The sequence below is a fragment of the Anser anser genome (genome assembly GCF_964211835.1).
Source record: "Anser anser genome assembly, chromosome: 7".
In the NCBI taxonomy this organism is placed as follows: Eukaryota; Metazoa; Chordata; class Aves; order Anseriformes; family Anatidae; genus Anser; species Anser anser.
In genome coordinates this window covers 4,776,693-4,802,833 of record NC_139727.1, presented here as the reverse complement: position 1 = coordinate 4,802,833, position 26,141 = coordinate 4,776,693, and the positions used below count along the sequence as shown (strand labels likewise).

Genomic DNA, 26,141 nt, shown 5'->3' with positions numbered 1-26,141 from the left:
CTAACAAAAAAGATAAACCCTTACTTAAGAAGAGTAGAGGTGAAGGTTGATTAGAAAGAAATAATTGACATCTAACTTCCTACAAAAACAACTCTATTAGAGGTGGTGCAAAATGAATATGTATGCTTTGAATTAAGTCTGTTACAAGAAAGAAAAAAACACACCTTATAATTCTTAATCTCATTATATTACATGAAAAGATGACTTTGGGATGACTTACCTCGTCGCTTTCATGCGATGGTGTACTCTAAATAATAGGTCCACCTCCCACCAGTTCTACCTTTTAGAATACTCATGCATCTGTCCACCTACCTCTCAGATAATGCACATTGAGACACAGGCTACAATTGGCAGCATGAGGCTATGTCTTTCTTCAGTTCTTTTCACCAAATTAGATTCCAGGAGAAGTAAATTTGGTTCCAGATGATGAGTGATTTTTTTTGAGCAGTTAGATTCAGTAGTTTGACTCATTATCATAATTCCCTTATACCAAGATGCAGCTCTATCCAAATCTGGCAGTTCCTTTGATGTTCAAATCAAATGCAAAGTGTTTGGCAACTGTATGTACAGAATTTAACTTGACTGATCCATTTATCTGAAACTGGTACGTGTCCAAGACCACTCACAGATGTATCTACTGGTCTAGTAGAAATTCCAATGAGAGGAAAAAGGCATGTTAATCATAGGTGTCCCAAACTGGCATATATACAAAATGCTGTGTGTTAAGAACTTCTGACTGCCCGCCCACATAGGTCATACTTCTTCCCCCCAAAATTTAAGAAAAACCTTCAGGTGCACTGACAGAGGAACATACCTGCAATTCCCTGAAATTTTAGAAAATTTTCCAATTCCAGGAAGCTCACTTCCTATTTTTTTGACGACTCTTTGAAACTCTACTTAGAAAACAATAAAATATTTTTGCAGCCCTTAGGTATATTTACGACCCATTGTGTGTTTCATAATTTAGTGCATGCTCAACATTCCTTTTAATCACATCTATAGGAGTTACAAATTGTTTTAATTGTATAAAGAGGTTTAAATAATAAAAATGCTCAGTATTAACAACTCCGGTATCTTAATTCTAAATCCTAAATTAATTCAAAATTACAATATAGAGTTTAATCAATAAACAACAGTTTAGCAGAAGAAATTTCTAAATGCCTTCTACGTATAATATCAATGCATGAAGGAAAAATCTTTTTATGTTGTTTACTTATACATAACACCTTTTCAATAGTCTTAAATAAAACATCCCATGGGTTACATTTCTTCCTATCAAATGTACAAACAGTAGAAATCCTAGTAACAGAAGATTATATAACTGGATAGAAATTAGAAAAAGAGGGTTTAAATGTCTAGTTCTGCTCTTCTTCATTGAAGAAAGTCAGAAAAATGTAACTACTGAATAGCTGTGCAATCAGATTAAAACTCTCTTGACAGAATAAAAATATTATTTGAGCTATATGAACAAGTTGAAGGAAAGTGTTGATAAAGAAAGATAACAAAAGAAATGAGGTTTAAACAGTAGCTTTGAAAAAAAGTGCTATGTAATAGTACGGAAAAATATGTTAATGTAATAAAGACATTGCCAATTCTATTCCTAAACACCCAAAGTTTGTTTTCAAGATTATTTCCTTATACAACTTTAAAAAAATTAAAAAGAGCTGTTCTTATCCAGTTTCAACATGCTTTTGTACAACTATACATGCACCTATTTTCCTTAAGCAGCTTCAATATTAAAATAATTAAATGAAAGATTTACTCTCATACAGACTGAACAACACACTTATCTTTATTCTCTGCATTTATTTTATTATTGCATACTTTCTTGAAAAAAATAGTAGTGTAAAGATTTGCCATATTGTCCAGTTATAAAATATCTTTCCCTGCAGAACTGTCAAACTAGCTATGTATACAATTCTACACTGCTGGATAGGCAACAGATGTTAAATGACGGCTAACCACAGGAGTAATACCAAGAGCGGTATTAAATAGTTCTCCAAGGAACTTTTTAGTCTGCATGAAGGTGCCATACTGATGACTCTACCTGTGACACCAGAGGTCATAGGGGTGCATAAAACCTCTGGAAACTGCAGAGATACTACACAACTCATGACAGAGGAATGGAAAAGGCTGCAACATCAAGCACACAAAGTAAGCAAACACCAGCAAAAGGCCTGTGCAACATTAAGGTGAACTCACAGTGAATTTTTTAAGATAAAATTGAAATTACATGATTTCATATTGTTTTTATAGGCATCTAACTCCTTGGCTAATATGTGGACTACTGAGCCGTAGTGACTTATATACTGTACACCACCTATCCAACATACTAATTTTCACTAGAAACATTATTTTCCAAATGATCTCCTGGATATTTCTGCAACACTCACTGTTCTTTTACAATTAACTTTGTAACTCAGCAAGATGGGATGCTATCCTCACTGTGTATTTGAGAAAGTGAGACATAAATAGATAAAGCTTAAAAACTTGGAAGTATCAGATTATTTTACGTAACAGTTGGGAAACCTGAGGATTGACTTTTGGGAGTACTCATATAATTTTATACATAATTAGTCAAAGTAGAGCTCCCATTATAGTTATGATGCTAAAAACGTTAGTATATTAGGTTTCACCATGTGTATCTCAGAAATAAGAAATATACAATTATTGGCAATCTTGACTATTTTGGCTTAAAAAAATTATTACTTAAGCCTCAGCCAGAAGTTTCTGACAGCAAAGAATTCAGTTCTTCAGAGATCTGTCTAAGAAACTAGTTTGTAAAACCAGTTCATGTACTATATGACTTTTAGCTTCTTCAGCTAATGAGGCAGAGGCGAATTATGTATTCTTCCATCTCCCATTCAAAAAAAAAAAAAAGCTTACAGAAACGTAAGCTGAGTTACTGAGTTTCATCAACTCAGTCCGTGCTACAAGTATTTTTGTATTATACTCCACTGTATTTTTGCAACTTAAATTCTAGATGTAATGTGGTGGTTTCCTGTGATGTAGGATGTTCCGTACAGTAGAATATTAATCTGTCAGTGAATGTGAGCATATAAATTGCAATATTAAATTTTAAATATAATCTGCATTATCATAAAAATTAAAATTATTTTAAAAGTGAGTTTTAAGTTGTCTGAAGAAATACTACATACAGTAGAAAACACCTGTGTGAGACTTAAGGCTGAAAGTGTTCCTGCTTTTTGATCCTTTTGTGATTACAGCAGCAAAAGGAGATTTGACACATTGAGATTTTAGCATGAAAGAATACACCATTTGTATTTAATCAGCATATCTGGTTCTTGTGCTTGTCATACCACTAGGACAAGGCATAGAGTCAGTTTCCAGCTAAAAGCACTCTTCCTTAAAGAATAATTTAAAAGCAAGACCGAGTTTAGAGCAGCCTCCAGACCTCCCTACAATACACGATCACAGGGTTTTGAACAAAGAAGGATACATAGTCACGGCTATCTCCTTGACTATTCTTTCCTTTTATTCTCTTTGAAGTACTCTTTGCTCAGACTCAAATTTGTAAACACAAAAAGCATCAATACATAGTCCTTAGGCAAATATAAGTTCTTTTATGTAATAACCTCTGTCCAAGAACTTTATAGCTATACCTCAACTTATCCATGTATAGTAAGATGCAACCAAATACCTGTAGATAAAACTATATTGAGTGGCAGCATATATAACATTAAATCAGGATTAAAAAGGATACTGCTGTAAATATTGTACTGCAGAAATCAAATCTTTAAGTCAGACAATGCAACCAACTGTGTTTTTTTGCTGTTTTTCTTAGAAGACATTACAGACTACCATTACAGACTGGTTAGATCAGACAAAACGGAGAGGTTATCAAGCTCTCTCCTTCAAAGTCTCCTCTGCACCACCATGTATTAATCTCTCATCTAGTTGGATCTAATGATCATGTTAAGGGTGGTAAGGGAGTGAGTATGGGCAGGTGAGAGAGATCAGCCCTTTCTGCATCTGTTCACATCCAGGTAGGATCAAGCATAACGTGGAATGGCATCTTAAATGCAGCCCTACAACCCACTGTACATCTCAATGATTCTTTGTTGGCTTTAAGAGGCTTTAGCATGACCTAACAATGCTCTGAATTGCAAACTGGCTGCATCCACTCCAAAATGGCCTTGAAATGTGGAGTCACAGAACAGACCTCAGATGGGTTGGAAAACAAAATCCAGTATTTTGGATCCAAATGTCTTTTACCAAAATTAAAAATATTTTACTTGCTAAGTTATCTGCAAATATCCCTGTGAAATTGAACTGTTTTGAATTGGTACTGATTTAAAGAAGTTTTTATGAACATTTCTGTCTTTATTCTTCTACTCCTTATCAATGGTATTACCAAATTTTATTCATATCTTTATTTTTGCAGCTCTTATATTACATATTTGCTTTTTGCCCTGGTATTGTGATTATTGAAAATGCATGCATTTCCCCTTTAAAAGGTTTTCAGAGGTGTGTGTTAATTGTACTCTACAAACTGAAAGCCAAATCCTGCAGTCTTTTCCTTTGGACAGGTGAGTTTTTTCCTAAATATATTCAGCAGCTGACAACATTTCAGGACACTATCAGAAGAAAAAAGTTAGAACTCTATTTTGTTTGTTCCTGGATCTACTATTGACTTGCTGTATGACCTTGGTCATGTAACCTCTCAACTGTCCACCTGTAAAACAGAGACAAGACTACGCACCCACCATCTTGGTTTATTCTGAGCTTTAACGTTTATGAAGTGTTATGAGATGCTCTGGGAAGTGCTACAAAGCGAAAAGGGTTATCAGTCATCGGCAGTAAAACACAAGCTGCTGAAATATGGTAAAATCTGCCTTCCCTTGTCACAGGACGTGTTTGGTCTTGATCTGCATTCTGTACAGTATTCGTAATCTTACAAGTGTCTCAACACTGCATAGCATAAGGAAGGATAAATATCCCTAAGCATTCTGAGAGACTACCAGAAAATATTTCTGGTTTGAAGAAGTGAAGCCTGTTGTAAAGTACATGCTTCTCTTCTAAATACCTGGTTGTTTTCCATAACGGGAAAAAAGAAAGCCATTTTTGAGACAGGATTCCTAAATTACTTAAATAGGTAGACATTAGCTGAAAGCAGCACTAAATATCAATTTAGATACTTGGCTCTCAATTTTCCTTTCATTCATAATGTACTAGGTAAACTACACTAAAATAATTACTTGCTTATTACTCATGAATTTCAGTGCAGCAGCTGAGACAATGTAGATAAATAAGATGATTAATTGAAACAGAATGAATCACAACAAAATATGTTGTTGTGTAAGGTATGATTAACTCCACAGTGATTCATATCATTTCAAATAACAGGGCTTTTATCAATGATGGCTGCAAGGTTGGGAAATGATTTAAAAGCATTTCATCTTAGAGAGCCACTGCAGTTCACAAGGAAGGGGTGGGGAAAAGAGAGGGAGAAGCAGATTCAGTGTCTGCAGCTGAAATAGCCTTGGGCTGTTTCAGCATCCTTCCCACTGCACATATTTACAGCGTGCCACTGACATTATCAACCTCTCTTGTACTAGAGACCTTCTAATTTTTCAATTGGCCACAGTTTATTAGATATTCCAATACTGAGAAAGTACCGGCATACTTAATTCTGTGAATTAAGCAGCAATATTACAATGCCATAGCTTTCCTATAATTGAAAATGAAGTATCTACACCAGGAATAAGTGTCAAAATTCTACAAAGACAGCAAAGAAAAATGCTATTTATTTTTCCTCCGTTCAAAATTACAATTTTTAATTTTCAGACTCCCTCCAAAGACTTTGCAGTAGTCTCAAATGTAGGATTTATAAAAAGAAACCTCCATCTGTTTACAGCAGTTTAGAAAAGCAAACACAAGCAGCAGTTGACCTTAAAAAACTCTACCTGCTAAAACAGAAGAGGAGATGTCTCCTTACAAATTTTTTTTCCCATGTGGATTTAATAAACTGGGTCGGAATATCTGACTATGGTTTTTAACTGAACTGCAAACTCCCCATAAGGGAATGTGCAAGTCTCACTGTCTCACTCAGACTATGAAATGAAGATAATTACCCTCACCAGTGGGGCAAGTTTCTGAAAACCTCTGAAAGCATAATGAAATGGAAAGTACTGACATATTTATTGAAATGCAAAACATTGACACTCAATTCATTTAAGATAATACTTCTGAAAACTTAAATCAGAATGGAAAATGATTTAGAAGCTGAATGTAAAAGTGGAATTCACAAGGAAGATAGCTTACAAACAACCACTGGCTGAAAGTAACTCCTCAATATCCATCAGTTTCTGAAAGCTGAAGAATTAAAGAATTAAGGTATCTTAAGAGCTCTTTAAATGCATGCAAGTTAACTGTTCAGTAAAATGAGCCTCCTTGAGATGCATAGTTTCAATCCAAACACAATTTAGTGTTTGCCTTCTACTGGATAATTTCAAACATTCAAAAATAATTGTAAATGCTTACTTGAAATTAATTACAGAAACAATTTTGTGATATTTATGACACGACCAGCCATTCTTTGCTATATTCCTCTCTCCTTGGTTCTGCCTGATATGGAAGAACAGATTGAAACGTTTGCTTCCCTTTCCTCACTCATCAAAAGTCAAACTGTATTTCCCTTCCTCCACATACCAAATTATACCTGCCACCTGATTTTCTCCCGTCTCTCATCTCTTAATCATTTCCTTGGAAACAGACACGTCACCAGTTTGAAAAGGCATGCAGTCCGCGTGGTAAATGATCTGCTAGGTGTATGAACAGTAGCAATTAGATTGGTGTAAATTCAGATCAATTCAATTACACCATTGTGAATGCACACCAGTTGAAAAAGAATCACCATGCGGCTCGTTTACCTTACAAAGGCTGTTACATCTTGTTCTTGTGAGCTGTGGGCAGATTCCAAAACCAATCCTGTCCCAGGTGATAATCCAGCACAGTTTATAGACAGGACTGAGTTTTGCCCAAATATCATATTGTAATGTTATATACTAAAGTATGTGCAGTGAAAGTTGTTTACAAACATGCATTATAAGTTACATGAAATATGGAATAGACTAATTTATTTGGAAACTGTCATTTAGGTGTAAATCCTAGAGTGCTGAAAACAGTTTTATGCCAGAAAAATCCATTCACTCCTACAGTTAAGGAAAGCACAAAACTACAGACTACAAGATGAAACTGGGAGAATGTTAACCACTGTTATCTGTTTTAAAGAGTTTATCAGTTTTAGTGACTGTTAATCAGCCATTAAAGTGAATTTCCCATGTCATTAAGGAGACTTGCCTTTATAAAGGCTTATAAAGGTTCACAAAGACTTTATTTAAAATACATATATTTGTGGGGATGTTTATGTTAGTATTTGATACCTCACTTGAAAGCATTTTAAATTAATGAAACAAAATGTGCCATTTCAGTGTAATTATAAGCTGAAATGATGACAAGACCTGTTTGATATCTTATTGCATACAAAGGCCCCCATCTTTTTAAAGATCAGGATTCATAATTCCAGAATCATCACTAAAGCTATTGTCATCACTTGCTAAAACAGATGTCTTGCACACAACTTTCTCTCTTTTCAGCACGTTTGCTGTCACACCAGCATCAATTTCCCAAACAGCTAGCAGAAGCATCTGTCTTTGCAGAATTCAGTTTACATTCCTGTAATTAATTTGTTCAGAGACTGTGTGTTTAGAAGTTACAACTCTTTACACTAGAGAGGAAGATCTCATTTCCAAGATCTGTGATATTATTTTTGTTTATTCCACTGCTTAAAAAAATCCACGATTTCTATTCTCCATATCCTCCTTAACTTTTACTGATTGTTGCACACTATGTACAAGCTATATTGCTTGGTTATGTGTTTTATTGTAAAGCAGTAGATGAGGAGCTCAGCACGTCTGTAATTCTGAAGTTTCTAAATTTTAAAATTTCTCAGTGGTATCCTGACTGCACGTAGGAAGACAACCCAGAATATCTTTACCACATCAATACATTAATAAATATTCCTCTCTGAGTTGTGAATGACTGCCATATGTGGGGATGAATCATATGAAAGCTTTGTAGAGTCCCTTGAATTCTGAAGAACTCCAACAAAAAGAAACTGCTATCCCCAGCTACATATTCCACAACACAGAACCTTTCCCACCAGAAGTCCCTTCCCTGAAAAAAAGCTACTGTAACTTACATCTTTTGGGGAGACTAGAAATAGGAGTGCATGTTCCTGTGGCCATTACTTACTTCTCTATGGATTCTCTGATGAAAATAAAGTAGGACAGAAGTGTTGCTTTCTGGGTTGACCCTGTTGCAAAGTGCATCAGAGACAGTAAGTTTTAGCCCTAACTGAGAAAGTGGTCTAGAAAAGAAATAGATGCAAATTTTGTCTCCTGTACTTGCCTGGTAATTGCTGCACAGGAAACATTGCACAATTTTATGTAGGGATGTAATTTTAAAGGCTTTCACTCCTTTGACCATTCAGTTACTTTAAGTTTCTTTGAGTTGTAAAATATGTATTCTAAGGTGAGCTTCTACAGACGAATTAAGCAGCAACTTGTGACAAAGCAGTTATCATCAGGAGATAATTGACCTTATTTGAGAGTTAAGAATCCTGAGGCAAAGTAGAGTGTGCTTAATCCTGGCAGGTTAATTATCCAGTGATTATGGTAGCTTGGAAGGTATTATTGTTAAGAATCATTTGCAAAATGACACTATTAAAAAAACTTAATTTAATAAAAATTAAAAGCAATGACAATAATCAAGTTCTCCAGTCATGTATTGCTAGATAATAACTGCAGAATGGCCCTAATTGGTTAGCAGCAATGAACATGTAATTATTCCTATTCTGAATGTTCTGTACTAAATTTATTACATGAAGTACAGTTAATAAGTATCAAAATCCAAGGCAAGATGTTTGGCTAGTCATAAAAGGGATTTAAAACAATGATTAAAACACCACCGGTCATTGAGCTAATGCTGAAACTGATAAATGTATTGAGTTGTTATCACGATATTCAATGTCTCCATCGCAGTTAAGGGTATGCTGGCATTTACATTCTGAACTAGAACATTTATTCCAAGAGGTTTATAACTTGCCCATTTTAATTACCATCTGGCTGAAACTTGAAATAACCAATCTCCATTCAGATGTAAATTTTTTAGTAGAAGATGTAATTTAAAATCACTTCGCCAATTGTTTTTAGTTTAGGAATGGCAGTAATTTGGAATTTTGCTGTTCTTGGATGTTTTTTATATTACTCTAAAAAAAATAAACAGCTCAGTGATTAACAATCAAATTGTATTGGTCTATAATGTGGAGTGAAGATAAACATAAAGAAGAATAAAAACCATGTCTGAGTCTATTGTTTGTACTAATAAAAAGCAATGACACAACTTAGTATGTCTTGCTTATATGTTAACTTACTCACTTTAAGTATTTAACTAAACTTGCAAAAATGATGGAATACATAGCAAAAAGCAAAAGGAAATCACAGTAAATGGGCAAAATTTTAGTGTTGACTAGCTGGGGAGGTTCATTCCCCATCAAGGCATACATAAACACAAAGTCCTGAATGTACTTGCAGATGAAATAAATATAGGAACAATAAACAAAGAAGGAAGCTACCAGAATGCAGAACATGTCAGAGTACGCTTCTCTTGAGTTTTATAACTATTCTTTACCACAAACCATATGCAGAGAGCAGGAAGACTGACAATCACAAGATACAGCAGCTACTATAAATTGGAAATATACTGTGCCAAGAGTGTGGTTTCAAGTCACACAGAATGACAAGAGAATAAACCACTGTGAATATCATTTCAACATCTCAAAAGTAGCAATGTCCAGCTTATATAGTGGAAAACAGAGACTAAAAGATGACCAGGGTTTTAACTGATAGGAAAAGTATACCATGAAAGGCTGGTACTCCGGAGTGTTTACATATGGTACAGACAAGTCTAAGGATGGTCACTTAAGCTTAAATAGTGTCTTTTACCCTGAAAGACAACAGGACGCTTCAGAAATTATACAAAGAAAATTCAGGGAATATTTCACACTTTAATATGCACAACAATCCTACACAGTATTTTATGACAGCAGGTGAAAAATACCATAGCAAACTCAAATGGCAGGGGAAATTAAGGTAGACTGAATATAATTTCCAAAACTGGAATGTTGCCAGTATAGTGGACTATTGCTTACAAAGCATGCAAATATACAAGTAGTACCAATCTATGTTTTATCTTCTGAGAAACAGTACCTTATGAACTCCTGTGATATGAATTCTCCTAATAGGTCAATGGGACAATATCTATATAGAAGACCAGCAATATTTAATCCCCGAAGTTACTCTGAACCTCTTCCACCCAAATATTGACTAGACTTGGTCTACCTAATTTGTGAGACCTGACTTTTTTTTTCTTTAGAATACGCTACTATGAAATCCAAATGCTCAGTAGCATCTTTGTAAGGACTGTATTGCAAAAGAATTAAAGCAAAAATTGGCAATAGCAGCAAAATGTCCAGAAAACACCACTTCTATATTGCTAGCTACAGTTATTTTTTTTTTCTTATCCTACTGCATCTAAACACATTACCATATTCTCCATTTTAAAAATACTTCTTTAGGTACTGTATTTGTAATAATGCTAGGCCCTAACTGGTAGATGCAGAAACTGTGTAAAAATTGATTTGTGTTGGTGGAACTCTGTGTCACAATCAGGAATAACCACTAACAGGAATGAGTAACTTTTCCATAATTTTCCAGTACTAACGTAGTAATCTTGAGAGACATGCCAACACTTCATTTAGGTATATCACACTTTCAAAGATTTATTTATCTACTTAACCATTTTGTGCCGAGCAAACTAATATTTAAAAGCACTTTCTGAAGTGGAAAAAATCAAAAAGTGATAGCACTACAATGAGTGAAATCTGAATTCTGCTGGTCTATTACCAGGGACTTCCAGGCAGAATTTCATGCAATCTGTTTCCCAACTGTTGCATAGCAAAGATAAGCCTTCCTTAGATGCACCACCAGTCTATCTACCATAAAAATCAATGAGAGCCTTCTAAACCAATTAAATGTTTTTTAGCTTTCTCCTACCACTTCTCCCCAAAGATTCTACTTCATCACCGAAAATGGTATCAAGAATAGGAGTATGCGTATGGAAACAAGTTGCAGCACTTCAGCAGCTCTGCAGTGGCCCTTCATATTTTTTTCTTCCAACAGAGATTTAACTGCTGGGTGAGCACATCATGCATACAGGCAGCTATTAGGAAACGGCCAATGTGTTGGACATTTCCTCTTTTAATCTAGAGTAACTTGTTCATGTGTTGCCACACTAAAACAAGCAAGTTGCAAACCTCTGACAGGTCAAGTTACACATTTGACATCAACTGAAATTTCACAGTCCAGTGACTGCGGATTTCATTCTCTACTGACACCTCAGATGGTGACTTTCTCTCTCTATGTAAAGGAAAACCAAAAAGCAGGCTTCTAGACACAAACAAGCAGGTGCAAGAGATGCAAATACTTTTTAAGACTCACCGTCTCATTTCCAAAAAGGACGTCAACGTAGGGCATGACTTTCATCATAGGCTCTTTGTAGAACTGGCTAATAAACGGTGCAGAAAGATTCAAGCTGAAGATCTTGTTGTTTGCAGAAGCCTGAGTAGCCACTTTTAATACTGCTTCTGGTGAAACTGTCAGGAAGAATCCCTGCAAACATCCAAACATACAAATGATTTTTAATAGTTTCAAATCACGAACCACATTAAGTATGCTGCTTCTGTAAGGTCTCTCCAACCCAACTTTTCTGTCATATATATGCACAGATATACAAACAAACAAAAAACTATGGCTAAAAGCTGCCTTTCCATTAAGAAATTACAGAAGTGACAAAGAATCTGCATATGCTGAGAATGACAACGCTCTAAAATTAAACATAACCCACTACTTCTGCACTGTATGTTGTTTCCTTTTCCATGGCAGCCAAGACTAGTGTTTGTATTTTAAAAGGTGCTACATTATAATTCTAAATGGCCCTTTATAGAACAACAGTCAATAAGACTGCACTGCTTAATTCCAATGTCCAATAAGATGGCTTACACACAGCTAGGAGATGAATGAAATCCCTTGCCTGAGAAATTACTACCTTGTTTTTAACAAGTCTGTTGAGTATGGTGTCATTGTAGTAGTTGTAATTGTCCTACTAGAAAACCCTATGGGTTTTCACATTTCTGCCTATTTGCCTACGACCACAGACTTTGTAAAGGGATGCAGGTGCAAACAGGAAGGGCGACTGTGATGCTGTCAGCTATCAGAACTGAGCAGACCTGCATTTCTTGCCCCTCAGCCGACGCAGAGGTGGACTCCACAGTCTCAATGGGACATTCAGCTACGATCTTTACGCTAAAGATAATTCTTTTCCATTATACCACATCTTTTAAAAATGTAACAATATAGTTTATCACCTCCCCAAGAGTATTGTCCTTCATTCTTTAATAATAAAGTTCTTGGTTGCTAACAGACCTAGGGAAATGATTTTTCAAGATCTCTTCTTCCCCAAGCTCAGTGTTATCACAGATAAATACAAAGAATCAAAAAATGAAACAGAGAATGAACAGAACTGAATTTGTCTATGAAATTGTGAATGGTGATTTCAACCCCATACGCAGAACAGTTCAAGGTTGCCAGTTTGAATTTAGCCTTGCACACGCTTACCTCAAACCCCGATAGGCAATGTTTTTCTGCATGTATTCCAGGCGTTATGTAAAGATTCCCTAGTTTCACTAATCTATTAATTAGACAATGGCTTGGTCTTTACACTAATTAAACAAACATCATGTGTTCTATTTCTATGATTCTAAAAGCAGTTTTATGAACTGTTCTCAAAACTCACTGAATAACAATCATTTTCAAGCAAGAGCAGCAAGGGTTAAATTTAAGGCCAGAGAAAATCTGTAAGGCACAGAAGACAACAATCTTTTTGGGGGGGACACACAAATAAAACCCCATTTCAGTTCTATCTGTAACACTGCCACTCTAAAAGGTACAACAGGGAAACAATTGTATTTTCCAGGTTTTATCCATATTATTTTGTCTTTGGATCATAGCATATCTATATTTTTCTCCTGTCTACTTCAGCTAACTGATCATCTCAGGCATCGTACTGCTGGAAAAATAGCATAATAAAAAGTCTATAGGTTAAAGACTACTTAGAAAGTCTCCTGTTTATTTCTCCCTACCCCATGCTTTCCAGTCTAGTGAATGCAGGATTGCTTGTAGCGAATCATGCCCAGATTTTGCAAGACAATAAAAGTCCAAAGTGCATAAGAATGCTTTGCATCTTGTGGAGTTACTCAGTACCTTGAACGACTGGAAGCCTGTAAACATCCAAGTTTCTTTGCTATTTTTACATTCTGAAGAATTAAAACGAACAGTTTATATAACATCTTGTCTCCATAGCAATCTCTACTATCTTTTAGTTTTTCATTTAATGAACAGAGTTGGATATTTAAATACTGTTCCAAACACAAAATAAAAACCTTTCAAGGTTAACATGTTGCCAGCTGTGGATAAATCACAGATTGCTATACAGTGGTCTGTGTAAATAGTAACCTGGTCAAATAATTAGGCTTCTTACCAATTTTAGACCGAAAACTTCATCTGGACTAAAATACATCTGATTGTAATTTAAGGTACAGAACACTATCCCCGTGAGATCTAACTCAGGCCTGCATCCAACTCCATTTTCCTTTGGAAAGGCAACAAGTACTGAGATGCAGATAGTAGAGCTTGCTTTTTCAGATCCTGCAAAGTAGAGGGCTAGAACTCTCTCAAAGCTACAACTCTGTCTTTGGGGTTTCCTAAAGCTCATTTCTGCCATTTAATTTCAGTCTTCCATGAACTTTTCATTTTATATTTTTATTTAAATAGTTATTTGATATTAAAATACAGAAATTAAGAGTTGTATATGTGAGAACTCACTACAACTTTGCCAAGTATAACAGTTCTTTGCAAATAAAAGTTGTAGAAATACAACAAAAAAGTTGTAGCAGTACAATTCACACAATGGAATTAATAAAGCAGGAAGAAAATGTATAAAGTGTGAACTGAACAGATCTTGGTTTAAAGAAAGCAAATTAGATATTCCCCTCGTCCCCTGAAAGTATTTAAATGGAGTTTGACTCTATTTTCAGTGGAACTCCAGTTACAGCTATGGCCAGCATTACTGTTACATGAACCCAGCTTTTGTTGTTTGAACTAAAACTAGATAAGCCACAGACCACTCTACTGCAGCATGCTACAATTTTGAACAGGAATGAACTCCTCCAAAATAAACAGGTTTTCTTATGCCTCACTGAGATTCACAACAAAAAAAATGTCACTCCATATCTTCCTCAGAACCACAGCCTTCGTATTCTTGCAGCTGCCACTGCCTTTTGTCCAGCCAAATGTATAAAAAGGAATGTGCAAGTCAACTGCTCCCACCTAGTCCAGAAATTAACTGTTAGCCAACACTAGCTTTGAGTGTGAGAATAAGTATTTCCATGTGTCACTTCTGGGACAGGACGGTAAGGTTTTCTTATGTCAAATAAGGACAATTTAGGAGTTGGAGGACTATAGGTTGGGTTTACACCTTTGATTTCTTAAGCTCTTCTTCTTCGTTTGTTTTTTGTTTTTGTTTTTTTTTTTTCCTCCTTCTAAATAGCAGTACTAATTTGGAGATTTTCCTTGGTACATGTGTAGTAGTAGAGTAGTACATGTGATCTCACCTCTCTCTCCTCCACATTTGTGGATTCTTTACTGACAGTTCCAAGTCTCCCAAAACACAAGACGAAGACCACTAATCTAGAAGACTTTGTAGTTCACAAAGAAGTTCTATTCCCACTAACATGAAGATTAAGAGGATGATCAAAAATATTCTATACCCATCTACACACCTCTGCTTACTCCTGAGGGTTTTGGGAACCTTTTTACCCTCAAAACCAAAGGATTATTAAAATAGTAACAAAAATGCTTGTAAGCAAAATATGAGTCAATTGCTTACAAGCATTTTTGTTAAATTGCTTAATATACAGAAATTCCAATAGCCTGGGAAAGTTAGCTGGCATTTGTATCAGAAATTAAATTACTGTGCATGTATTTATGTTTGTGAAAGAATGCAGTACATACAAGTACATGATAATTAGGCAGTGCAGTCAAAAGAAAGTGAAAGAGAGCAATATCGTACTACAAAAACCTATTAAACATTAAAGGCTATCAGACATATTTGCAGCACACAGTATTCCTTTGGCACGCACTGATTGAGGCTGAGAATACCAGATGCTACTGCTTCAAGATGTGCCACTATTTTCTGCTGCTCAAACTGTAACAAGCCTCTTCTCTATGGCAGGAGGAAGGTACCATTGTACCACAAAAAAGCAGAAAAGAGCAAAGCTGAACTATTATATACATCAGGAAAATAGGATGATATACTGAATTATTTATATGTATGTTTGTATGTATAAACACACGAAATACAAAAATACTTTTCTCATTCATTGTAGCAAGTATTTCTGTTTAAATACAGTCCTTTGGTGGGAAAAAGAGAAATAAAAAGGAAAAAATAAGTAAAACACATTTGTTATTGCAGACACATGGTTACAGGAGATACAGTAGCTTGGTTATAACTTAAGAGCTTTTAAAATTCAACATTAAGATGTGCATGACAGCAGTAGACAAAGTCAAGAGAGAATATGACATTGTCTTGCTTTTGCAATACTCAGGAATTCTTTGATGCACCTTTTTAAATCGTACCCAGGTACTGTGAGTATAGGACAGTCTTTTATGATCATATCTTCTTTTTAATAGTTACTAGTGTTTTTGAAAGGATTTGGTGGGTTTATGCATAAACGACGTGTCTTTGCATCTCTCTCATTTTTATCACATGCAAACCCCAAAGGTTTCTTCTGACCTACACTATGCTCATGTAGCACTAGCACTAGCAGATGTGAGTGCAGCAAATGAAGGGTGTCAGAAGTGTCAGCAGCACAGAATCAGAGTGCTGAAGTATCTCATGAAGCCAGAACTACTCTGGCTTTGGTGAAAGTAATACTGAATAAGGTGTTCTGTCCAAACTGAGCAGTCTTGCCATTATTTGTTCACATGAAAAAATGTACTCACACTGAATTCATCTGCATTACATACATGTAAATGTTTGCACAATGAGGATCAAGGTGGTTTTTTTTCTTCTTTTTTTTTTCTTTTTTAAACCAATGAATACTTCCTTAAAGCCAAAAACTGAAAACTGTGACTCTAGTATACGTTTAGACAAATCCAGAGTGAGATGATAACAAACAGCTTTGCATTTCTGGATTTACTATTGTTTAATACCACAGAAGCAATGTTTGCATAAGAACACGTAGAGATGATAAAAAATAAGATTGCTCTCAAACCTATCACCCTCTGAAATCCTTCCATTTGCCTTCTCTTTGTACCTCTTACCCTCTCTTAACCACCCCCACTTTCAGGGTGGTTTACAAGAAAATAACTTTATGAGTGACTAGATTTTGAACTATGGCATTTTGAACTGATTTTGAAATACCATTTGGTAACAATGTAAAATCAATACATCATAAGTGTGAATCAAAATATTTAACTTTCAGATACACATATACAACAGTCTGTTGCCATTAAAGATGAATTATATTCTGCCAACATGAAAGGAACACATCATTTAATCCAAAATTATTTTATGGCACGTATTTACATAAAAATGATGACATCACAACCTCATCCATCTAAAGGCTGGAATTTTTCAGGCACATTAAAAGTTTGACAGTTCCGCAGTGACAGTGCTGATAAATACCGTGATTCAGTAAAGCCCTACAGAAATCATCCAACTTAAGTATTCTGGCAGTTCCAGCAAAATCAGCGAGACTGCTCAGGTGCCAAAAGAACGTGCTCTGCTAAACTGCAGATGTAACCAAGTCAGAGCTTTGGATTTGGTTACATTTCCCATATTCTGTACACAAAGAGAACTTTAAGCCATGCACTTGGGCAGAGGAGACTTCTCCTCTGCTCCGCCATCAGTTTTGTCTGCTGCAGCCCGGCAGAGCTATCAGAGCCTGGAAGGAGTGAAGACGCAACACACGGCAATTTTTGGGATGGAGAATGAATCACTGGGTCACTGCTCTAGAGAGAACCACTTACACAAGGTTTCTACGTGAGAGACCCATGTCTTCTAGCCTCTGAAGTGCATGGAGCACAGATTGGGTGTAGTTCACATCCCACCCACTGTGAGACCGACAAAGAAATCATCTCCCTTCAGAACAGGAAACAGAAGGAATCTTCCTGGAAAGTTAGAGCAAAAGTTCTTCATCTTAGTACTTCTGGGAGTTTAAAAGAGCAGAGAACAATATAGAGAACTGCATCTGTAACACCAAACTATCTGGCTACTCTACTTTGTACACGCAGCACTGCCAGATTATCAGGCTTACTGGACCCCTTACCTCTTCACCTGACTTTTGAGCATTTATACTTGCAACTGCCTGAAATCATTCAAGTACTTTCCTTCCTGAGGTATGACAGAAGAGTACGAAATGATATAGATATTAAAATCCTCCTGACACTAAAAAACTCCAGATATAACAACAACAACAACAACAAACACCACTACACAAATCAGATAAACACCATAAATTTTACTAATGAAAGTGCTTGTTCTATAAGTCATTTTTTTACTTCCTCTAGGAAGGACAAAAGCTCTGTATAATTTGGGAAACGTCCAGTCTGTGAAATATATGGAAGTCATTTTAATCTGTGTACCTGTTCTTCATGTAATAGGTTATTTAGGAATTTAGTAAGCACCTACGTGGTTTCAACTACATTTTCAAACTATATTTTATCTTGATCAGCAAGTAGTTACCTAATGAAACAAACCCCGCTGCTCTTTGTCCAGTTCCTACTGGAGACAGTTGTTTTAAATCAGAAAGCAAGGACAGCAAGAATGCAACAATTTCTCTGAGTAATTGTTTTGGCTTGTTCCTGTATGCATTGTTTATTTTTATGAAAGTATTGCTTTATAACTGGAAAATGACTAAGCTGTAAACTATTGTTTTATCATTCTGAGTGGCCAGTGTTTCTGTTTTTGATAAAAGCCAAGTTTCAAACAGTTTTCAGTAACATAGGAAAAAACCTAACTGTCAGTAAATGTGCTTATATTGACCGTGACATTTTCCTCTATGATGGTGCCAACATGTCAGAAGGAGAGGATTGCTTTCAGATTTGAACAGCTTCTTTGTTGCTGAAGTGAACTCTGATTGCTGCCATATTAGTATCTATCAGATTACAACAGTAGCAGAAAAACTCCAATATTTGGCATTGTATGTTAAAAAAAATAATTATTTTACATATATACTAGCAATTTCTTTTTAATTTTAAGTAATTCGGACTTCTTTTTCTGTTCTGAATACTATCGATTAAACTACGCATTCCCCAGGAAGTTCCACCAAGTCATATTTAGGACAAAATAATTGTGTGACTTTATTTGTAAGACGTATACTTGCAGAATGTACGGATGAAAACTTAAACAATGAGGTGTAGACGTATACACGTGTGAGAGAGCAGTAATATACCTAGTTTTGGTGAAGGGAAATGTCATCCCAAATAAAAAAAATCTCCTATTTCCCTGGAAACTCCAAAGATACTTAAGCTCATATTGGCAACGTGAATTAAGATCTTAAGATGATGGTCAGACATAGCTCCCTGAAGTCTGCCCCTCTGTGAGGAAGCAAAAGATCTCTGTACTGTTTCCACAGTTCAGCACAGAGTTTTGTGTGTGTTTATTAAGCTCAAGGAGTAAGATCTCTGTTTTTATTCATACTTAATTTATAACAAATTTTGGAGTGAACTATTAATGAAACATCATCTGAGAGACAGAAGCCTGATTTTTATTATTGCTTTGATTAAGTAACTCGGCCTTTTTTGCCTCTGTTTGCCCACTTGCAAAATAGTTATAATGATAAATACACCTCCATTGGCAGAACCAGTGGGAGGTTTAATTACTTAACATTACTGAAATGATTGAAATTCTATGTTGAAAGGTATTATAAAGTACAGGGTATTACCATTAATAAAATATAAGCTGCAAATCAAACAAGCTATGCTCAAGAGCAAGGCACTTTTCTTCTTAGTACCCTCAAAACATTTTGCTACACATTTTCTTCGTTGAAAAACAACTGAATCTTTACCAAGAAAGCAATGCATCTCAAAACATTAATTAAATTGTTGACTAAAGAGAGAAACTCTTTCACCTTTCATCCTTCTAAAACAATTCTTCATTAAAATTAGCATTGCCTAACCGATCTATAAAACAAACAAACCAACAAAACATATAACGTTTTTAGACCAGAAAGTAAGATCAGATATACCAATTATTGTTTAATGAAACAATAACCAGAAATCTTAACATTGGCAATTATATTATTTATGATGTTTGGAACATTGAGATAATTGATTTTCAAACTTAATTTCCACAGTTTCGAACAAAATTCCTATCCTGGCAAAGCAGCATTTCAGGACGTAAAGAATAAGGTATGGTTAATTTAGGCTCTTGATGATTGTGCAACATTTGCTTTTTATGTATATGGCTAGTTACATTAATGTAATTTGGCATCTCATTAATTATGTAAACATCAACCATATGTTGAATTCACTCAAGTTTGGTGTGTACATAATATTTACAGTATATTAGTAAATTAAGAGAATCTACGTAACTACAAATGCATAGAGTTTCTAATTCTCTAGACAGTTAATCCTCAATTTGAGAGCTCTACAAACAAACATAAAACGGTCTATTTCTAGCTTATTCAAATAGCCTTGAACAAGAAGAGAAAAAATATGAGCACCTTTTTAATCAAATGTGCTGTATCAGCACAATGGTTTATTTTATAAGTACAGGTAAAACAGTCAAAGACTGAAACAGTGGCTGACCATGGCTGTATTAGTAGATAATCACTATCACTGGGTATCCAAAGATCTTGTAAAAATGCAGAAAGTCTTGGGGAGAACTGTTCAAAGCTTGTGCATTAGTATTGCTTCCTGAAGAATTTTGTCTTTAATGTTCCTTGGGCTGAAAACCATAACAATTCTTCTGCTGTATAACATGCAAGAGACTTTTTGGATACATGATATGTGACACTGCGCACCAATATTGTGACTTCTGGAGTGGAGGGCGAAACGAATCCGGGCTTGCGCTGCTGTATTTACAAATTTTAGCTCCCCTGCTAATAAAAAAGGAAAAAACTCCTCAGCCACTTCCGGCTCTGTACCAGCATACACTACTGCGTCTGTGCCCTCCGTGTTCGCATTCCCAGATGATTCAGAGGAATGATGACTGTTATGCAATATAAACAAATACAGGAATGAGTAAAATGCTATGAAAAATAAGCTAACTCCAGCATGACTTCTATACCTTATGAGTTTCCATCAACAACATGCCCATGTTATGAAAGGTTTTACCTAAATTCAGGTTAGAAAACACATACAAGATTAAAAAAGAGTCATGCTTTTCCCTAAGTACTCTCATACTGAAACACTTAGGCAGAAACCTTTCTTCCCTCCCCCCAGCCACCTTTGAGATCTTGTAAATTATAAGAACATAGCAGCACGGGGATTAAATATTAATCAAAGTCATTACCATTATTGTTAGAACATATTTTAAGAGCCCCAAAGAAAGAGCATATTATTTCACTAACAAAGATCATATCATCAGAAAGACTACACGGATACTGCTGCACAGTAGGTACGAAGAAGGAAAAAAAGGATCAAGAGGTAACAAATGATTTCAGAAACTTATTGTACAATTCAAAGGCTAAGTCATCCTTTAAGTGAGTCCTTTAAGTAGAGCAGATTCTCAATGGGCAAAACAGAGCTCTATATAGAACCACAGATGCATATAATGTATTTATAAAATGTCATTTTGCTGGGGAAAACAACAGAGTACAACGAAGGATACAAACTCCATAAATTGTGTCAGTGAAAATCCAGAACAGCTCTGAAGTTTCAGTGGAGATCTGAACTCACTTGCTGTGTAATATGGCTACTCAACTCACAACCAGCACACATGGAACTATCATCTTTTACAGGAAGACTTACTCATTGTATGAAACTAATGACAAGCTTTATCGAATAACAGGGCTTTTGCTGTTTCCAAATTAAGGAGTAAATGATTAATAAAACAAATACCTTCCCTGGCTCCAAAAGGTATTTGCTAGCTTATTTTAACAGCTTGCATACCCTTGTGATATATTTAATGTGTAAGCAACATTATGGCAAAAAATTAAGTGCATAGTAAAATAAAATGCTCAGAAGAACTAAAAAAGCAATTGTTAAAATAATAAAGGATGTATTTTAATTTCCAACTTACCAATTTTAAATATAAGTGCATGAACATTTCCTTTTAACTACCACTCTTTTCTCAAGTCTAGCTCCAGAATCAGAACTCCAAAAAAACCTTCTTTCACAGCAAATATAATATTTACTAGGAACATGCAATTAAGTCCTAATCACTTGGATTAATTACCACATCAGGATTTACAATAAAACATTTATTGCTCACACTTTCACACATTAAAATTAATTATTTAAAAGAACGTTAATGTTATTGCTTGGGCTTTTAATTTTCATTATGCAGAGACTCCTGAATGGCTTTGTTTCTGAACACACAAATAAATGAGGGTCAGGACCTATGCTAATGCTAATAATTATTAAGAAATAAAGTTGAAACATGGATGGTTACTAAACTCTAAATGAAGATATTTTCACTTAAATTAATTTGGGTAATAACTGTCTGTAGAACACTTTGAACACAAAGTGTTATGCAAGTGCTTAGCATTAATTATTACAGTCTGAATGAGTTCTTTCTTCACATTCAAAGGTGGGGGGGAATATCTCTAACTATTAGCTTATTCGAGCCAAATAACACTTATATGAAGTTTCTGTTTCTAATGAGCTCATTAGTTCACACCTCAGAAACCATTTCTTAATAGCAGGACCACTACTGCAACCAGGGAGAGCAGCGTTTGTCTTTTACTCTCAGATCTTACAACATTGGGAGAACTCCTCTGCTAAGACACTATTTTTTGTCATGTCACATTAATGTGGGAGTAGCATATTTCAGTAGGGGCTTCAATTTATACTGCTATCCAAGATGTTTGAATGCTCCGGATAAGTTTTAATTTTCTGCTATTTTCAGTACTTCTCTACTTGAAAATAACTCCACTCCTGTCACTTTCCTTGGCCACCGCAGAAAATCAGACTACAAATACAGGAAATGTATTGCAGAATTTTTTTCCCATTTGTGTAATATTTCTAAAAACAATTTTAAAGCCATAAAAGATCAAGTTAAGTGGTCAAATTATGGCAGAGAACCAACCTTTCTTGATGCAAAACATCTCTGAGTTTTCAAGTAAAATGATTTTGAGAACAGGAAACCTCTAAAAGCCAGTCAGCAAAGACCTATTTGTTCACTAAGAATGCGTGGCCTCTGGCAATACCTCTTTAGCCACCTTAGAAACATATCAATCCCATGCAGTCTTCATCAATAGGTATCCAAGTTCAATGGGGTACAGGTCCGTTCTGCAAATGTTGCAATTTGTTTAGTACTAAATGGTCATGTACCTTACAACTTCTGATAGGAACAGTTGCATATCACAGATATTCTGTTAAAACCACAAATGTCTGGCATAATGAAATTCTAGACATACTGAATGAGGTACGTGTACATCATATATCTACACAGAATCATAGAATCACTTAAGTTGGAAAAGACCTCCAAAATCATCAAGTCCAACCATTCACCTGTGCCAAGTTTACCGCTAAACCATGTCTCTAAGCACCACATCGACACACTTTTTGAATACCTCTAGGGATGGTGACTCAACTACTTCCCTGGGCAGCATGTTCCAATGCCTCACAACCCTTTCAGTGATGAAATTTTTCCCAATATCCAACTGAAACCTCCTTTGGCGTAACTTGAGGCCATTTCCTCTTGTCTTATCACTTAGTGCTTAGAAGAGATCGATCCCCACCTTGCTATAGACTCCTTGAAAGTAATTGGAGAGGAGACATGTGATAAGATCTCTCCCCTGACTCTCCTTTTCTCCAGGCTAAAAAATGCAAGCTCCCTCAGCCGCTTCTCATAAGACTTGTTCTCTACACTGTTCACCAGCTTCATTGTCCTTCTTTGAACAAGCTCCAGCACCCTGATGCCCTTCGTGGTGTTGTCTGCCAGCAAACTGAGGGTGCACTCAATCCCATCGTCCAGATCACTGATAAAGATATTGAAAAGAACTGCCCCATATATATGTGTACATATATATGTATCACATATATAGAGAGAGATGAATATACATCATGCTGCGATTTCTAACAGTAAGATCACATGCTGCTGAATTTAAAAACACTGTATAATGTTATACCTTTTTTTTTCTGCAACCATGGAAGCATATGGGCAGTATTTTCCACTTAATGTATGACAGACAAATGGATTTCATAAACTGTCATATAAATGAGAATCTATAGTTTCAAATGAATTTACAGATTAAGTACCACAAAGCAGAATACAAATAACGATTCAGAATATCATTGGTAATTGATGACTTCTTTGGACTCACTTAAGCTTCCAAAACTGTTATTTAATGGTCACAAAGATACATTCAAGGGGATAATTCCAACATAGCAATTCTGTTTTGAGAAGACCAGTATAACCCTTTGAACATACATCTCTTCTGTTTGTTAGTCCTAAAAGTACTTAGTCTTGTTTAACTCAAGTTGCTTGTTCTTTACATGTTGAAGTGTACAGGGAAATTAAGAAATTAAGAGATGTACAGGAGTTAACATGTTCTTAAAAATTTGTGTTAGAAATTAATTAATTCAAACAAACTATTTCTGAAACTCCAGTGAGTTTGTAACATCTGAAGAAGTTTCACACAGGAAAAAAAAAATCACAGTAGAGGGTCAAACATTAGAATATCCTCAGAACTATTCAAAACAACAGAACATGTCAGCTGTCCACCTTTGAAGTCACTCTAATAAACCTCCAGTGGTCCATTCAAGCCTGAATTATTCTAGGAGTCTACGGTACAGCAGATGTACGGTATTTGAAAAATACATACTGTGTGGAAAAAGCACATATACTCCAATGTTTTACGAGCTTCTAAGAGATTATTTCTGAGCATCCAAGCACTGCAAATACCTGTAACATTTATGTAGGCAATTAGATATTTTACCTTGAAAACCACACCAAAAAATGCATATATTTTGCAAATGAACTGTGTAAATGCATGTCCTGGTTGATACCTGAAAGCATCCATCAACTAAAAGAGAATACTTTGGAGAAACTTTCTGAAAAGGTCCACAAACTTGAAGAGAGATTATTTTCCTCCCCACCTGAACGAACCAGTGACCACCAACTAAAAGAGAATTCTTTGGAGAAACTTTCTGAAGAGGTCCACCAACTTAAAGAGAATTTATTTTCCTCCCACCTGTACAAACCAGTGTCTCAGCTATTAGGGGTAAGAGTTCATCCATGCAAGGAAGACGATATGGTGGGTACACACCCTGTGCCACCCTGTGGTTTTACCTACGTGCCCATGGAGAGGACATGAGAAAATGGGATGGAAAATCTACCGCGACCCTAGAGGCTTGGGTACGTGAGTTGCAAAAGAAAACAATCGGGAAAAAGGGGTTCTCTGAAAAGTTTGCTGCTCCAACTTCCAGCAGGCAGTCCTTTAAACACAGAAACGAAGATTCTGACCAGGACTAGAGGGGCCCTGCCTCCAGCCAGGGGGAGGAAAGGGACAATCGAGTTTATTGGACTGTGTGGATTCGATGGTCTGGCACGTCAGACACACAGAAGAATAAGGCTTTAGTAGACACCAGTGCACAATGTAATCTAATGCCATCAAGCTATAAAGGGCCAGAGCCCATCTGTATTTATGGTGTGACGGGGGGATCCCAGCAGTTAACTGTATTGGAGGCTGAAGTGAGTCTAACTGGGAATAAGTGGCAAAAGCACCATATTGTGACTGGCCCGGATGCTCCATGCATCCTTGGCACAGACTATCTTAGAAGAGGATATTTCAAGGACCCAAAAGGGTTCCGCTGGGCTTTTGGCATAGGTGCCTTGGAGACAGAGGACATTAAACAGTTGTCTACCTTTCCTGGTCTCTCAGAGGACCCTTCTGTTGTGGGGTTGCTGAGAGTCGAAGAACAGCAAGTGCCAATCACTACCACAACTATGCACCAGCGGCAATATCGCACCAACCAAGACTCCCTGATTCCCATCCATAAGCTAATTCGTCAACTGGAGAGCCAAGGAGTGATCAGCAAGACTCATTCACCTTTTAATAGTCCCATATGGCCAGTGCGAAAGTCTAATGGTGAGTGGAGACTAACAGTGGACTATTGTGGCCTGAACGAAGTCACGCCACCACTGAGTGCTGCAGCGCCGGACATGCTAGAACTCCAGTATGAACTGGAATCAAAGGCAGCCAAGTGGTATGCCACAATTGATATCGCTAATACATTTTTCTCCATCCCTCTAGCAGCACAGTGCAGGCCACAGTTTGCTTTCACTTGGAGGGGAGTCCAATATACTTAGAATCGGCTGCCCCAGGGGTGGAAACACACTACCATTTGCCATGGACTGATCCAGTCTGCGCTGGAGCAGGGAGAAGATCCTGACCATCTGCAGTACATTGATGACATCATTGTGTGGGGTGACACAGCAGAGGAAAGTTTTCGAGAAAGGGAAGAAAATAGTCCAAATCCTCTGAAGGCCGGTTTTGCCATAAAACAAAATAAAATTAAAGGACCTGCACGAGAGATACAGTTTTTAGGAATAAAATGGCAAGATGGACGTCGTCAAATCCCAATGGATGTGATCAACAAAATAACAGCTATGTCTCCACCAACTAGCAAAAAAGAAACACAAACTTTCCTAGGTGTTGTGGGGTTTTGGAGAATGCACATTCCAAATTACAGTCTGATTGTAAACCTGCTCTACCAAGTAACCCGTAAGAAGAATGATTTTGAATGGGGCCCTGAGCAACGACAAGC

The 26,141-nt window shown here is 36.2% G+C and overlaps 2 protein-coding genes across 4 annotated transcripts in view; one reads left to right on the top strand and one right to left on the bottom strand.

Annotated features, from left to right (window-relative positions):
- The window catches only part of ADK (adenosine kinase), a 293,147-nt gene that overhangs the window by 65,721 nt on the left and 201,285 nt on the right, over positions 1-26,141 (bottom strand). For all 3 annotated transcript variants that reach the window (XM_083845222.1, XM_083845221.1, XM_083845223.1), the window contains exon 7: positions 11,583-11,753. In XM_083845222.1, the coding sequence (XP_083701348.1) occupies positions 11,583-11,753 (171 nt within the window). The remainder of the gene's footprint in view (positions 1-11,582; positions 11,754-26,141) is intronic.
- Positions 24,693-26,141, top strand: part of LOC310902311 (uncharacterized protein) — a gene marked incomplete at its 5' end in the record, with an annotated part of 35,686 nt that continues 34,237 nt past the window's right edge. Inside the window, one exon of the mRNA XM_083843667.1 lies at positions 24,693-24,729. Within this exon, the coding sequence (XP_083699793.1) occupies positions 24,693-24,729 (37 nt within the window). The remainder of the gene's footprint in view (positions 24,730-26,141) is intronic.